Genomic DNA, 17,763 nt, shown 5'->3' with positions numbered 1-17,763 from the left:
GCAATTCATCGACTGGCCGCTAGAGACGGGCTCCAAAAGAGAGTCAATCCCATAAGTCCCCAAAGCTAAAATGCCCAACTTTACAGCAGAAATATTTGGGGGAAATATTTTTTTATAACTCATCCATATAAATTATATTAAGCCTTAAAGTTCTGCATAATTAAGGGCGTGGCCACTTGATTGACAGGTGGATTGTCGCTGATGTCACCTACTAGCCGTTTGTCTGCTGTCTGTTAGCCGTCACGTCACCTCAGCTAATCCCGCCTCTTAGTGTCGCTTGTTCCGCCTTCTCGATGACATCACGCTTGTTGTTAAAGATGCGATGTGTAGTCTGACTTTCTTGTCCACAACAACAATTTAGGAGTGAAAAATCGCATAACCTAAAACACTGACTATCGTAGAAGTCAAAAATATGATGTAGTCTGAAACCGGCATCTAGGTCTATTTGTTGTTGATTTGTAGACATAAACATTATAACTTCATCTCAGGATGATTTCAGCTTTGAAAAGTTGGTTACAAAACACTGGGTGTTACTCATGAAATATTAAGACAAATATACGTTGCTGCAGGGTTTGTGGGTTCCAGAGGGAGAGAGTGTGAAGATCCCCGTCGCCATTAAGGTCTTACGAGAAGCCACGTCTCCCAAAGCAAACAAGGAGATCTTGGACGTGAGTATTAGAGTGTGAATTGAGGTGTTTATGTCATATCTGTTTTTTTCATTGTGACTCATTGTCAGTTTACTGCTGTCAATACTGAATTGATTATTAAAGCCAAATATCTTAATGTCAGCATGAAACGGAAGTTGCGATAGTCTTTTCTTTCCTATCCGATTAAAACGGCTTCTCGAATAAGAAAACATTTAGGGCTGGACTTGATTTTGTCCATTGGGAATTGATTGGATGGTCGTGGTTTGCTATTGGTCAATCTCATGTGATTGACAGGTTGCCCCGCCCTCACGCTAGTAAACACGTCATCAGAGAAGAGAAGAGATGAGCTGCAAGAGGGAGGGGGAGTTATTTTGATTCAAGATTACGAGAGAACATGAATAAAAAAAATAATAATGATGTGCACACCCTAGTAAAAATACAAATAATTAAAATACATTTATTTCATACTAAGTATACTACAATCCATTAACATATTTACTGACTTGTACACTTGAGGCTTACTGAAATAAATATTATAATTAAACTTTATTTGGAGTACTTCTTTATTGCAGAATGCACATTTCTTAATATTAAGCCTAACGTGTTTAATATCACTATTATGATCTCTGTATAATATCAGTGTTTAAATACAAGATATTTAAAGTGTACCTAAAGTATACTTGCAATAGTTCCACTTTAGCGCAATCAAATATATTTAAGTATATCTTTAGTTGGACCTCAGCACTATTTCTGGATAACTAAAGTACATTAAGTACAAAATTTGTTTTTCCAATTTAACAGACTTTATGTATACTAATTTAGTATGCTAAAAGTACAATTGCAGGGTATTTAAGTACATAAATATGTAAATGTATTTTTAGTATACTTAGCATAAAATAAATGTATTTCAAATACATTTTGGTATATTTGTTTTTCACTAGGGCAGATTAATAATTTAATACTGCAATATTCCATTAAAATCAAGAATTGTTAGTTTTGATTGTTATGGTGACTTTAAGGCTGGCTGAAATTGCGCAACAAATGAAAAAGTTGACTGTTTGATTTAGTGTTCAGAAACAAATCTTTGTCACACTGACCCGACAAAACACAACGGGCCCTATTTTAACGATCTGAAACGCAAGTGTCAAAGCGCAAAGCGCAAGTAACTTTGTGGGCGGGTCTCGGCGCTGTTGCTATTTTCCCGGCGGGATAAATGACTCTTGCGCCAGGCGCAAATCTAAAATGGGTTGGTCTGAAGTAGCTTCATTATTCATAGGTGTGGTTTGGGCGTAACGTGAAATAAACCAATCAGAGCGTCATCTCACATTCCCTTTAAGAGCAGATGCGCTTTTTCCATAGCGGATTGCTATTGTAACGGCGGATTTGCCAGGCGCGCGCCAGCAGCGGTTCACAGCCAAGGAGAGCAACGTTCTCGTCACGGCCGTAAAAGAGAGAAGTTACATTGAAATGGAGAAACCCACCCAAATTAACTTCGGTTAATTTGGGTAAATGTGTAAGCTAGATGTATGCTTTTATAATAAATTGTTTATCTATCTATCTATCTATCTATCTATCTATCTATCTATCTATCTATCGTAATAATGTATGATTTGCAAAAATGAAAACTGCTGCTTCTGTGTAGATGAGAGAATCAAAGTGCGCGTTGTGCACACGCTACATTGATTATGGCCAAGCATGCGCCCTTAAAATAGCATATGAATAACATGCGCAACGCGCCACTGACTTTAAACTATTTTTTCCTGGTTAGTGGCGCAATTGTTTTCTAAACCTGCAAAATAGCAAGAAGGAACGTTTGCGCCGGAACACGCCTCCTCTTTGCGCTGAACCGCCCCCGGGAGCGCAAGTGTATTTCTTAGTTAACCGACGTGCTTCTGTGGAGGGAAAAGTCCGCTTTGCGCGGGTGCAAAATAGGAATGATACATGCGTCGGTGTACAAAGTCACTTGCGCTGGGTGCAAGATAGGGCCCAACATCTGCAGGAATTTGTTGTTTGTGAACTAGTGAACAGATAGTTAACCAGAAATTGAATTCTGCCACTTTAAATGTCAAAGTATTATATCAAATACTAATTAATAACCAAATAGTATATAGGCTATAAAAAAAAAAAAAAAAAAAAAAAATAATAATATACTGTTAATGTTTAAATTGAAAAGAAGAATGATTTTTAATCACTTTATGTTTGTCAAATGTTAAAGTCTATACCAGCAATGAACTGACTTCATGCAAAAACATTTTTGGAAATGTTTTATTGTATATTGTTGTATGTGCTAATAATTACTCCTAATTAAGCCTGCTTTAGCTAGTGAATGAAAACATTCTGTAAATTTTATTAACTCTTGACAACATTTGAAAGTTGGCTATGTATTTCACTAAAATCAAACCCTTTTTTCCACACACTCTGCTTATACTGTGATAGTTCATGCATCTGCACTGTGTGATCCAGTTACAGTAATTATCTCAGTAAACACAGACAGTGAAATCTGTTTTGTCATTCTAGTTAAGATAATGATTGTGCAGAAAAGGCCTCAGTCTCCAGTGACAAGCGCAGCTGAAATCTATATAACATAACCTTGAGGGTTGTGTGGAGTTGATACAGAACAGAAAACTTCAACCAGGAGGAGTGTAGCAATGGAGGAATTCCTGCTTTTTGCATTCACCCAGACTCAGAAAGGGTCTTGTTTTTCTGTTTCGAACAGAAAGAATGTAATTTCCTCCAGGATTCTGTTTGGTTTGTGAGGATGTGGCTGAACAGGCCACTTCTCAAGGACACTTTAAAGATAACTCATCTATGGAAACACACAGTATAACCTTTTGAACGTCTGCAGAAACCGAATCCTAACAGATCTGCAGTAGTTTTAATGTTAGAAAAAAATTGAAATAGATATCAGTCACTCCCTCATTATTTGAAAGAAAATGGTTGTTGGGATTGGCAGCTTTAAATCACCTAGGGAAAGCCCTGTGTATTGCCCAGGGTTTGATTTGTTATGTTCCTAGGTTTTTATTTTCCTAAAGCACTTTTCTTCTGAACTCCAGGCCTCCACTCCTGCAAATATTTTCGAATGCGCCCAAGGCACCTCATTTGTTAGTTCTACGGCTTTAGGGACTGTAAACAGCCGCAGGATTTGTCAGTGTTGCTGTATACCATATACAGTGTGTTGCATGGGTTCTGACCTCATTTGTTTGTATCTATAGGAGGCCTATGTGATGGCCAGCGTGGAGCATCCTCACGTGTGTCGTCTGCTCGGCATCTGCCTGACCTCCACCATCCAACTGATCACCCAGTTGATGCCCTACGGCTGTTTGCTGGACTACGTCAGGGAAAACAAGGACAACATCGGCTCACAACACCTGCTCAACTGGTGTGTGCAGATTGCTAAGGTGAATGGATTGTGTCTTTCATTGTTTTTTGAATCACTTCCATTGTGATAACCAATGAGTCATTTCATTTGATGATGAACAGATGGTTTGGGATGTCAGTTCATTGTGTTCAGTACAATTAAATATTACAAATAATTATTTAAATGTATTATTATTATTATTATTTTGAATAATATTTATTATATATATTTGAATAATAAATGAATTATTATTATTTTTAAAAAAGCGCCCACAAAACCTCGCACAATACAACTTTAACATCATAGGATGTCCTGTTACTTTATCCTCTACAGTAAAAGACCTGGGTGTTATACTCGATTGCAACCTGTCTTTTGAAAATCATATTTCATTTGATTCCGATTTTTCCATCACTGCATTGGTTACCTATAAAGTTCCGTATTAATTACAAGGTATTGCTACTGACTTATAAAGCCCTAAACGGCTTAGCTCCAGTCTATTTAACGGATCTTCTATCGCCCTATAATCCATCGCGCTCTTTAAGATCACTAAATTCAAGGCTTTTGGTCATACCTAGGATATCCAGAACCACCAAAGGAGGGAGAGCATTTTCACATTTGGCTCCAAAACTCTGGAATAGTCTTCCTGATACTGTTCGTTGCTCAGACTCGCTCTCCCAGTTTAAAACTAGATTAAAGTCGCATCTCTTCAGCCAGGCATTCATATAATCCTACAGATCAAACTACAATCCGGCCTCTAGCTCATAAATGCCAGAGGAGAACTGGCCCCCGACTGAGCCTGGGTTCTCCCAAGGTTTTTTTTCTCCATTAGGTCACCTGATGGAGTTTTAGGACACCATTAGGTCACTTGATGGAGTTTTTCGGTTCCTTGCCACTGTTGCCTTTGGCTTGCTCAGTTGGGGATATTTTGGGGATATTTAATTTAATTTTATCAATCAATAAATTCCTCTTGAAACAAACTTTGTTGTATTATTTTATTTAATACTGTGAAGCTGCTTTGATACAATCTGTATTGTGAAAAGCGCTATACAAATAAACTTGACTTGACTTGACTTATTTTAATTGTAATAATTTATTTTATTTTAATTTATTGTTTAAGATAAAATTATTAATTAGGCCTACAATTATTTGCAATTCATTTTATTTGTGATTAATTATTAAGTGATGGGGCACCCTCGTTTAATTATTAACATGTTCCACCTCTCTTAATTTCATTTTCATTTCACAACTGTCCTAATATAATAAAAGGAAAATGGGATTTGTTTAATACATCGTGTTTAAAGCGAAACTAGAAGGTATAAGGAGACATTTTTAGATCTGGAATAAATTGATATGCCCATTCAAGCTTCTCTCTGGTGATATTAAACCAAGAATAGGTAATACCACTCACAGATCTGTACCACTTGAAAATATTCAAAATGTGAAGTCATGTCTCTTTTCTGAAGTGCAAATCAGTTACTGTGATGATTTTTTAAGCAGACAGGACTTTTTTTGGTCCTCGCTGCTGAGGGAAGAACATTTCTTTTTTGAGAGAAACTTTGATCCGAATATGACTTGAAAATGTAGTGATATGATGATTGAACATTCTGAGAAAAGCTTGAACAAATATGTTTTCATCTTCTTGAATCCTGACTTTCTTTTTGTTTGAATATCATCAGTTCTCACAGTCATTCTTTCCATATCGGTTGTGTTTCCTATTATTCCCTAATGATCTACACAGTATTTTCCCCTTATCTGTGCACTTTTTTCCATCTGTGTCTCTCATCCATGACTCTGTATGCTGACGTAGTTCTGTTTGGATGTTAAAGTGTCCGTAGGTGGCTCGTAAACACTTTACACTTAGTCTTTTTATGATCGCATTACTATTCAATCACAAAAACTTTAATATGTGTAAAAAAAAAACCTCTATCATTACATTTTCAGAAGCTTTTTGGATGATATAGACATGAAGCCCATATTTATGAGGTTCCATTTTTGCCAAAAATAAGTTGACTTTGTGCTTAGCATTTGTCCTGGTCTACAGTTATTACCTACTAAAACTTAATAAATTATGTTGATGTGTATATTTATATTGTCTTTCTCTGTCCTTACTGTAGTCTAGTTCTGTCATCCTCTTGTTCTCATATGAAAAGAACAGTGACAGACCACATGTGTCTCTGAAAAAGACTGTATTCAGAGAAGTTTTGATGGCATATTACCTCAGTATGAGGACGGCATATTAATGAATTTTCTTTCAACACAGAATTTTCGTTCCAGCTTGAATGAGGACATCGTTATATTAACTCAAGTGGACTAAAATCTTTTGCATCTCTCTCTCCCTGGCTTTATTAGGGAATGAATTACCTGGAAGAGCGCCATCTTGTGCACAGAGACTTGGCTGCTCGTAATGTGCTAGTGAAAACCCCTCAACATGTGAAGATCACCGATTTTGGCCTGGCCAAGCTGTTAAACGCAGACGAGAAGGAGTATCACGCAGATGGCGGAAAGGTCTGTTATTTCTCTTTTGTGAGAAAGTGGATGTTGATAACAGAGTTTTAGCAGTTTTTGATTTTACTAGATGAATAACTGTTCCTAAACTGTCCTAAAAACAAATTAAGTGATGAAAGTGGCCTTATTAGCAGGTAATGCATTATAAGTAATGCGAGTTACGTAATCAGATTACTTTAAGTAACTAGTACTTTAAGTAACTAGTAAAGTAACACATTACTTTTACAGTTAAATATTTTAGTTACTTTTTTCAAATAAGTAACGCTAAATAATTAGTTTTCCCATTTATTGACTGACACCTCTCCTGTCAGTATTCCTCAAAATGAATAAAAACAGTGAAATGCAAAACTCAGAATATTACACAAACCTGTTCTAATTACATGTTAAATTACACAAATATACTTTATGTATTTAAGCTCACTTTATTAACCAATGTCTTTGCTGCTGACCTTCGACGATCCAATTCAACCATACTAATATGCAAAAATGACTTTAGACGTTTGCTGTATCCCAATTTGCATACTATCTGTCCTAAATAGTGTTCAAAATTAGAATTGTTTTGTCCCAAATCATAGTATATTTTATTCCAAAGATACCCGAAAGGATGGTCTACTTTTTCTGGTTAGAATCTGAAGTGCAGATCTGTTCACACACTGGGGATTCGATTAGAACTACAAACGCAAATAAAATGTGTTAAAAAACTACAAACATGGCAGATGTGCGAGTCCTATGGTTAAGTACAGAGTCAAGTCACCTTCAATATAGATTGTTTCAAAGCTGCTTTACAGTGATAATAGGAAATTAAAGGAACAGAGATTGTTTTGGCTTTACAGCAGCTCTAGAATAAAGTTATTAACAGTATGTTTTTGATTGATTCACTTAGTTGTAAAAATCATTAACTTAGGGGCCGCTTACACGACACCGTTTTAATTGAAAACAGAAAACATTTAATGCATTCTGACAACGGTGTTTGGTGGCTCCAGAACGCAAAGGTTTAGATAAAGGGGTTTGAGTGATTAATAATCAGTTTCTAACCTGATGAAAATATATTTATTCAAATTTATCCACATTATATTTCATCTGTAACAGCATTGTGAACTTTTGCAATGATACGTTTGGTCATTAACTTTTAAATGCATCATTATGCAAATTGCAAACGCACAAGGAGAGTTCTCCGAATGAAAGACCCACGACTGGCAGATCAACTACATTTCTCTCCGAAACGCTAGGAAATTAAATGGAATTGAATGTTGAGGATTTCTACTGTGAAAAGATGATTGACAGGGCAGTTTAAACAGTGACAGGATGCATAAATAAGTGACAGAGCTGTCCGTTAAAGACGCAATTATGATTTCATGAATTATGAAGTAGTAGGCCTATGTCCCAAAGCCTGTACAGCCGTGAATTTGCATTTCCTTCAACCTGAGGCATATTCATTTAACTTTTGGTGTGAAAGGGCCTTTACATTTGACAAAAAAATGTAACTTAAAAATAAAAGAATAAAAAAACAAGCAAGCCCAGCCAAGATGAGAAAAGGTAACACAAAAGTAATGTAATGCTTTATCATCCATGTAAAGTAACTAAGGAACACAATTGGTTACTTTTTAGGAGTAACTCAATGTTGTAATGCATTACTTTTCATAGTAACTTTCCCCAACACTGCTTATTAGTGTCCTAATTATACAAGACTAATATTTCTAGCAATCAGAAGTTCATCTTTAGAATGCGTCAAATGTGTTCACTTCCCATTTTGGCACTTAAAATAGAGATTTGATGTTGCCTTGTCCATCTATATCCTTCAACAGGTGCCCATAAAATGGATGGCGCTCGAATCCATCCTCCACAGGACATACACCCACCAGAGTGACGTCTGGAGTTATGGTTAGTAACAGTTCACTGATGGCAGAAGTAAACGCTATTGCTTATTTCAGAAATTAAACTTTTGAAGTCAGTTTTACTTCCATGGACTTCAGTGTGAAAACGAAAATTCAGCAAGAATTTTATAGCAGGATTTATCCATAGGGAATTGCTTGGATCTGGAAAAGTTTTCTTTGGAAAAACATGCCCTAATGAACATGACCAGGAATGTGAATGTAGAAAATGAATTTCTCTCAGTATTACATGAAATTGGCTGTTTTTCAATGAATGATGCACTTCTCTAGGTGTGACAGTCTGGGAGCTGATGACATTTGGAACAAAGCCATACGATGGTATTCCTGCTAGAGAAATCGCCGAAGTTCTCGAGAAAGGAGAAAGACTTCCTCAGCCTCCTATCTGCACCATTGATGTGTACATGATCATGGTCAAATGTAAGTTTGAGTCAAATAGGGTGGGAGTGGCGCAATGGATAAGACACATGCCTTTGGTGTGAGAGACCCGGGTTCGAATCCACTGTGAGACACCAATGTGTCCCTGAGCAAGACACTTAATCCCTAGTTGCTCCAGAGGCGTGCGACCTCTGACATATATAGCAATTGTAAGTCGCTTTGTATAAAAGCGTCAGCTAAATGAATAAATGTAAATGTAAATGAGTCATTGCTGTATTATGAAGTGGACAAGTTCTGAAACTTGAATTCTTTGTCATCATCGCCTTTATCCTTATGTTTTCATATTAAGGTTGGATGATCGATTCGGAGAGCAGACCTCGCTTCAGGGAGCTCATTGCTGAGTTCACCAAAATGGCACGTGACCCGTCACGCTATCTGGTCATTCAGGTGAGAGAAGCAGAACTCTGATTTGTGAAGGCTCACTGGAGCATTGCTCACATCTGATCACTGTCACTGTTTTCCAGGGTGATGATCGGATGCATTTACCCAGTCCTTCCGACTCCAAGTTCTACCGCAGTCTGATGAGCGGAGAGCTGGATGAAGCCGTGGATGCCGACGAGTATTTAGTGCCCAATCAGGGCTTCTTCAGCAGCCCCAGCACGTCCCGTACGCAGCTGCTGCACTCTGTGGTAATGCACACACAAACTCACATTACTGCTGCCACTGACTGCGTATACAGCGCATGAGACCCCTTCCTAACATCCGGGTGGTCATTTAACAACTCATTTATAATGTGCAGGTTCGATCTTATTATAAAAATATATATATAAAATATATATTTTCTCAATTAAAAAGAACTACTTAAAAACATGACATCATCAAACGTGACCGTTAAGATTTTTACATTGTTACAAATATCTATAATTTAATTTGTATTTTTTTTATTCTATTCAACAAAGAATCCTGTAAAAATGCATCATGGTTTCCAAAAATAAAATGAAAAATATAAAAATCTATATATATATAATTTCTTTTAAAATGTTATGTATACATAAATTATTTTTATATAATAATTTTTTGTATACACACACACACACACACACACACATATATTTTTATTTATACAGTATAAAAATCATTATGTCTATGGAAAGTCCCCATAAAACGTAAAAACACAACGTGTGTGTGTGTGTGTGTGTGTGTGTGTGTGTGTGTGTGTGTGTGTGTGTGTGTGTGTGTGTGTGTGTGTGTGTGTGTGTGTGTGTGTGTGTAAAACACTAAAATCTGAAATCCAAAGTTAGAAATTTAGTTCATTTAGGCATCACAACTTCATTAAATACAGTTTGAAAATAAATTACATTTAACATTTTTACATAACATTTTACATTTAAAGAGCATGCACAATTAAATATCCAACACTGGCCAATAATACACTATTATACAACATTGTATTTTGTAATTAAATTACTAGTAGTAATTATTATATTATTTATATTATATATTATTTATATATTGGAGTGGTTTTTGTTTTTAATGACCCTATAAATTAGATTAAACCACCAAAATATTTATAGCATTAATTACGAGGAAAGAACAAAACACTAAACTTGGTTAAGGTGTTTATCGGGCAAAATTATTTGGCAAAAAAGGTAAACTACAGCTACATGTTTTTATTTTAATTTGCAAAAAAAAAAAAAAAGCTCACAGGAAAAAGCATTCATTGACTACAGCGAAATCAGTTATTAATATTTAGTTGGTTCTCTCTTTTTTTTTCTTTTTTTATGTGTTTTATGACAGCCTGGCCAAAAATGATGTCCGTGTTTGGACTGTTTCACTGCGTTATCACAAATAAAACAATTGACTCAACTATTAATTGCACATCTAGGCCAGCTGAGCGCTCCCTGCGGTCCCAGTATCAGATCTGATGACAGTGTTGTGTGCTTGCACTCAGAAGGACACAGAGTTCACGTTGCAGAGGCGTATGTACCTGGCCTGATTCTGGTGGTCTTCTGGCCTGGCCTCCTTCACCCACTTCCCGTTCCTCTGTCCTCCTCCTCTTCTCCCTCGCTTCCTCCTGATTAATGACCGTTCCTCAGCATGAGGACTCGCCAGGCCTCAGCGTTCAGAGCGTGTCCTGGCCGCGCGCCTATACCTCGCTCTAAGTGTGTGCAAAGCTCCTTCAGCGTTTCAAGTCTGATTGCTTTCTCGGGCAACACTTGTTAAAATTTTTTTGGCAGAACGAAGGCCTTGAGCTCAGACGGAGTCTTACATAACACAGGCGCTGAAGCATAGCCATTTAAGGCTGTAGTTTCTCTGGCAGATGGTAGCTTATTTTAGCTTATGTTTCTTTTCGTCGTTCCTTGTGTTTTATGAACGTGTTTTGCAAAAGAAAACATGCGACATGCTTGCGTGAACTGCTGACTGGGGTTTGTTATGGAGCCTTAATTCGTTCAGGCCTGGTTTGGTCACGGTGATTGGTGGTGAATACAAAGATTAATGCAGTCCTCAGTCATCTTCTTTACATGTCAGTTGAATGGATTAACCATTGTACAACAATCAAATAATAAAAAAAAAGTTACAAAAAATATTAAAAAAATCTACACATGTTTTTTTGAAAGAACAAAAGTTCACATAAATGTTTCATTGCCCCTCCCACATTAAAATTGTTCTGTAAAATAAATTAAAGTGCCCCTATTATGCTATTTTAAAGGCTGCTTATTTTGTTTTGGAGGTCTTCTACTATAGTTTTACTTGCATCCAAGGTCAAACTATTTTTTTTCATAATATACATTGCAGCATCACCTCTTTTCTCACAGTGTCTGAAACGGTTCTATTAAGGATTCAGTCTCTCTAAACTCTGCTCTGATTGGTCAGATGGTCCAGTCTGTTGTGATTGGTCTACTGTACTCTGCTCTGATTGGTCAGATGACCCATTCTGATGGATGAGGCCCAATAACTTGTGCACTTTGATCTTTGAAACTTTACATTCACAATCAGCTATATTACACACTGCATGAAAGGTAATATCTGAAAAAGCATAATAGGAGCACTGTCAAACATAATGTAAAATGTAAAGTTTGATGATTTTGTGTATATATATATGCATGTTATTATAGGTTGAGTTTGTAATGATGCTACTCTTAGAATTGCATTGTTAGAATCACCAGTACAATTCAATCAGGAAAATACTCATTTTCACTGCAAAGACAGTTTGTTTGATTAAACTATTTGGTTTGTTACAAATATATACTTTCTTTTTAGGAGTTGATACTAAACATATGACTGCTTTTATTTTGTTTCAGAGTCTCAACAGCAGTATTGGGAACTGTCACAGAAACGGGGTAAGTTACTCATGTCAGACATCAAGACACTGTATCATATTGCTAGCTTGCACCATCAAAAGAAAAATATAAATAGAGAATGTATTTAATAGATTTTAAGATTGCAGTAGCAGTTCACAGTGATTATAACATGTGCATTTCAATTTTAATTTTAATAAACCGTCCTGTTAACTATGGACACTTTTGCCCATCTGGACTTTTGGAACATATATTTCAACCAAAGAATGTTCACAATGGATCTTTTGAGATGTCCTGGAAATCAGATTTGTTTAGAAATGATGCCAACACTGAGGGCAGTCATTTGAGCGAAAATATCAATAAATAAATTATCATAGTTTTAAAACTTAGTGTGTTTATGATTTATTTTCATATTTGGGATTGAAAAACAATGGCATTTTTAATAAAAAATCAACCCATGGAACATTAAAGTTTGCAAGAAACACCTGCAAAATAAAAATGAAATGCAGAACAAAAGGTCCACTTATTACGCAACTGTCCACAGCTGTGCTTTTGCAGTCTTCTATAAGCAGTCACCTATTGTTAATTACAGGAAATGAAACCGGTTTAATCATAATAACACTAATACACGTTTACTTTCTCTCAGAATGGTTTGCCGGCAAGGGAGAACAGCGTGGTTCTGCGTTACATCCCAGACCCGACAGAACGGTTCCACGAGGGAGACTTCCAGCCCGCCCCAGGTTGGAATGGTCAGTCTCTTAAAATTAAATGCTGAATGAGGACCAAAATGACCAAACTTTTTAATTTATGGTGAAATGAGCACCTCTGTTGGTCAGTCTTGGTCTTACATTATTGTGGTATACTCTGATGTTGTACTCTTAAAGGAACAGTTCACCCAAAAATGAATATTCTATAATTTATTCACCCTCATGTAGTTCTAAGGCTGTATGCTTTTTTTTTTTTTTGCACAAAAGGATATATTTTGAAAAATATTCACACTGCTTTTTTCCTATAGAATAAAATTCACATAGTAGGTCACACTACTTGTGGGCTGTATTCCAAGTCTGTGCTTTAGGAACAGCTTGAAATTTAAGTCTCTTTTCAATAAAATGACCTCCAGTAAAGCTTTCAAATCTCAGCGTATTCAAATTGTTCCATTGTAAACAGTTGCGGATCAAACATTTTTCCAAATATCTCCTTTTTTTTCATGGAAGAAAGGAAGTCATACAGGTTTATATGGAGCCTCTACAGTGACATGGTGATGGAAAAAATATGAGATGGGATTTTAATGTTTTAAACGCATCCGTTAGGACATTTTGCATTTGTTCCTAAAAGTTTTGTGTTCCCCCGAGAAAATCCGCATTCATTCGTAAAAGTTTTACGCTTGCCCAAGAAACTTTGTGTTCATTCTCAAAAGTTGTGTGTTGCTGGAGAAACTTTGTGTTCGTTCTTAAAAGTTCTGCGTTCCCCTGAGAAACTTTGAGTCAAATTCTCAAATGTTTTGCGTTCCCCCGAGAAACTTTGCGTACGTTTGCAAATGTTTTGCGTTCCCCTGAGAAACTTTGCATTTATTCACAAAAGTTGCGGAAACATTTTGCAAGAGAGAATGCAAAAGCCTAGGAAAACAAAACTCATATTATTTCTCATCACCATGTCCCTAAAGGGGCTCCATAGGTTTGGAACATCATGGGGTTAAGCATTGCTTTCATAGATGCTAATACCCTTAAGGTATTTTGTATGTAGATGCAGATTTACATCTTAATAAACTGAGAGAATAATTTAAATTTAAATAATTGGCAGAATAAAATGTTTATTTAACCCATGTTGTCCTCTTTCCCAGAATATATGAACCAGAACAACTCACTGATGTCCAACATGAACAAACCGATTTACCAACACCCAGGACCCCCCCGCACGCTTCCGAACACTTCATCAGCGCTCGACGAAACTGAGGAAGAGTACCTCAACTGCTTTAAAAGCCCTGCTCCTGCTGCCGCCCCACCGGAGTATCTGAACACGTCCCACACGCAGCTCCTCTCAAGCCAGCCCTTCTTCAGCATTCGGGGCTTCAACCCCCAGAACAGCATTAACAACCCAGACTACCAGCAGGACTTCTGCCCGCTGGAGCTCAAAACACACACCAACGGCCACTTGCCGGCTGCGGAAAACGCAGAATACATGGGGCTGGAAGTGCACTAGCACATTCTGGAGAAGAGAAACTGTTAAAATGAGCCACTTTTCATTCGGTAAAAGATGGAAGGACATCTATTTATAGTGGATACACAGGCAAACATATCGCTGAATCAAGGACAGAACAAGCTTTTCATAACCTTGAAAAAGCTACCTTTCAAATGTGCTTATTTCGTTCTGAGCTGGACTTGATCGACCGTGGCTCTCTCCAAATCTCACAAGAGACTATGAACGACAACAGGACTTGAATCTATGGATGCCAGTAGAAACATGCTGGTGTGCTGAAATGGCATATCATGGAACAAGCTTGTCGACACACATGCTAAGACTGCTTTTAAGTAATCTGGTTTCAGGCTAGTCGATAATGTTTTTAATGAGCAAACAAATTACCGGGCTCAATAATGTCTGTAATCATAAAACTTGGCAGTGGCCCCAGAAAGTGTTTGAACACTGAAGTCACATGTCTGAATTTCATTGCATTATAGATAGAAAATACCAAACCAAGCAAACAAAAAAACTGAACGTGAGCTAAGTTTGACCACCAGAAAGTATCCAATACTTTTTGTCCTTATTTTGAATAACATACACACACTATTGTTCAAAGGTTTGGGGTCAGTGAGATTTTTTATTAAACAAATACATTTTTCTATTCAGCAAGGATGCATTAAAAATTATAAAAATCTTACATCGTTTCTAAACATTTGTTTCAGATCAATGCTGTTCTTTTGAACTTTCTATTCATCAGAAACCTTAAAAGAATGCAGAATATATATATATATATATGAAATGTTTCTTGTGCAGCAAATCAGCATATTAGAATGATTTCTGAAGGATCATGTGACACTGAAGACTGATGCTGAAGTTTCAGCTTTTATCACATGAATAAACTACAGTCTAAAATATATACAAATAGAAAACAGTACATTTTAAATTGTAATACTATTTCACAATATTGATGGTTTTACTGTATTTTGATCAAATAAATACAGACTTCTGTTAAAAACATTTTAAAAAATCTTACCAGCTCCAAACCCACTCCTTTATATTTGAAAAACCTGTATTTGCGATATATTTATTTAAATGTCCCTTGTTTTGATATTATGCTGTATAGGCTAATGCATAATTTTTTTTAACAGTGATTCAAGTGTGCAGATACTTTCTGTTGGACACTGTGTGTAAGCTGAACTCAGAGGCGGTTTAATGCCTCTCTGCTGTGAATGAAAGTCAAAATAGAGTTAAATTGTAGATTTAACTGTTATGTTTTGCTGGAAACGTTGGCTGTGTGGACAGGGCTACGACGATGATCTGTGTATGGACAGAATCAGCCTCGTCTGAAGGCCCAAAATATGACTGGTACATGTACAGAACTGTAATATAAGGCTGACATTTGCATTATTGTATCTAATAGAGTATTTTATCCATTGTCATAAAAAAACACTCATATGCGGTCACTCATATATTCCATTTCTGTTTGTTCGTCCATGTGTTTTCACCCTCCTGTACCCCGCTTGGCTTTAGTAATATTAACTAATTGAATCTCATATCTCACAGTCAGAACATATCATGATCTTTATGATGTTGCACAAATCAAAGAAAAGTGGTTGGATATCTTAAAGTCACTGTCCTTTTAGCTTTGATCATTCTTTTGAAAACATTTGCTTTTGCTCTCAAAATATGGTGACAACGTCCTTTTTCCTTTTTCCTCTTGGCTTTTGTTATATAAGAAGTAAATTCAATAAAGACTTCTTTTTATAATAGGTGATCTGTACATGATGCAATCAGGTGTGTTTTTCTTGCCATCTAATCAGGGCTAATTCAATCAAAGCTGTTTTAATCATTAATTCTAATCATTTAAAGGGCACCTCTTATGACTCTTTTCACAAGATGTAAAATAAGTATCTGATGTCCCCAGAGTATGTATGTAAAGTTTTAGCTCAAAATACCCAACAGATCATTTTTTACAGCATGTTTAAATTGTAATTTTTTGGGGCTCAGAAAAACGCGCTGTTTTAGTGTGTATCCCTTTAAATGCAAATGAACTGCTGCTGCCGGCACAGGGGGCGGAGCCTCACGAGCTCCCGCTCAGAACCAGGACAATCTCATCTGATAGTATCAGAACAGAAACTCTCAGTTGCGGTGTTCATTTCGACTCGGAGTCGGACAATAATGCCCATAGAGCCAGAGAATATATGTTGTATGGAGATAGAACAGGTATAGTTTCGTTTAATTATGGTTATAACTTATTTGTCATCTGCTTTTATCCACTATATTAATACAAGCCTGCTGTAGCAGACCTCGTCCGAATGATGACCAAAATATACTGATGAGTTCAGTGAAGTTTATTGTACATCACACAAAAGATGAAGCGTTAGTTTTACTCCAGAGAATCACAGTAAGAGCTGAATAAACACAGTATAAGATGTGAGCATTAAAGTCTTATCCATAAACACTCTCTCTCTCTCTCCCTTTCGTTATCAACAACATACACAGCGAAGTACACAAAACGTACTCGGTTACTAACGTAACCTCGGTTCTCTCTAGAAGAGGGAACGAGTACTGCGTAAGATATCTTACGCTAGGGGAAAATCCTTTTTCCGCGAGATATTGAAGCCAAAAATTATCCTTAATTTTGTAATAATGCAAAACGCGTTGCGGCAGCATGCAGACATAGGCGAGGCAGCTCGCGCGCCTATTGGCTGCTCTGCGGCAACTGCAGCAGCCTATTGAGCGAGGCCCGCCGAAATGGGCGTGGTCTAGGCCTATAAATACCGCTCGCAGGCAGCTATTATCTGGTTTTTCATCATCGAAGCAACCAGAGCGTGTGCATGCACGGCAAGATACGCAGTACTCGTTCCCTCTTCTAGAGAGAACCGAGGTTACGTTAGTAACCGAGTACATTCTCTTACGAGAGGTCTCTCGTACTGCGTAAGATATCTTACGCTAGGGGACCCAATGCAAAACGCCGTGCATGCTGAGATCTGACACCAAAGACCCAAGGGCGAAAACCCGGGGTTCATATAGTGCACAATCACTCAGGGAACTCACAGGGAGTCCGGGAAGAGGGAGGGGCGAAGCCGCACTCTTCCACATATGGCAGCGTCGATTAGACGCGAATTTCATCATACAGACAGGGCGGGGTACGGCCTGAACTGATGGGGAAATGTGGGTCTTACACAGTTTGCCCAGGCACATCTCGTGCTGCTGCTTTTCACTGTCGATCATCGAGCTGTGCTCAGTAGACGCAGCATTCTGAGCTGACAGCATCAGGTCAGATAATACTGGTTAACTTAGACCGACAGCAGCCTGGCCTGCAGGGCGGGAACCTCTAGGTTGATGTAGAACCTTATAAATGTAGACGGGGAGGCCCAGCCTGCCGCCGTACAAATATCTTGCAAGGCAATCCCACTCGACCAGGCCCACGAAGAGGCCATGCCTCTCGTGGAGTGCGCTCTAACACCCAACGGGCACTGCATGCCCTTGGAGGCGTATGCCAGCGC

The 17,763-nt window shown here is 37.5% G+C and overlaps 1 protein-coding gene across 2 annotated transcripts in view; it reads left to right on the top strand.

Annotated features, from left to right (window-relative positions):
- Positions 1 to 16,034, top strand: part of egfra (epidermal growth factor receptor a (erythroblastic leukemia viral (v-erb-b) oncogene homolog, avian)) — a 66,340-nt gene extending 50,306 nt beyond the window's left edge. The window contains exons 19-28 of one of the 2 annotated variants that reach the window (XM_082173925.1): positions 570 to 668; positions 3,860 to 4,045; positions 6,355 to 6,510; positions 8,316 to 8,391; positions 8,673 to 8,819; positions 9,127 to 9,224; positions 9,302 to 9,466; positions 12,080 to 12,118; positions 12,723 to 12,816; positions 13,917 to 16,034. In XM_082173925.1, coding sequence (XP_082030051.1) covers positions 570 to 668; positions 3,860 to 4,045; positions 6,355 to 6,510; positions 8,316 to 8,391; positions 8,673 to 8,819; positions 9,127 to 9,224; positions 9,302 to 9,466; positions 12,080 to 12,118; positions 12,723 to 12,816; positions 13,917 to 14,275 — 1,419 coding nt within the window. In that variant the 3' untranslated portion in view covers positions 14,276 to 16,034. Of the gene's footprint in view, positions 1 to 569; positions 669 to 3,859; positions 4,046 to 6,354; positions 6,511 to 8,315; positions 8,392 to 8,672; positions 8,820 to 9,126; positions 9,225 to 9,301; positions 9,467 to 12,079; positions 12,119 to 12,722; positions 12,826 to 13,916 lie in introns of both variants that reach the window. The other variant, XM_082173924.1, reaches the window with a different exon arrangement.
- The last annotated feature ends 1,729 nt before the right edge of the window (positions 16,035 to 17,763 follow it).

Source organism: Leuciscus leuciscus, assembly GCF_965113295.1.
Source record: "Leuciscus leuciscus genome assembly, chromosome: 6".
Lineage (NCBI taxonomy): Eukaryota > Metazoa > Chordata > Actinopteri > Cypriniformes > Leuciscidae > Leuciscus > Leuciscus leuciscus.
The sequence above is the reverse complement of the archived record's forward strand: the minus strand, read 5'-3'. Positions and strand labels throughout refer to the sequence as shown.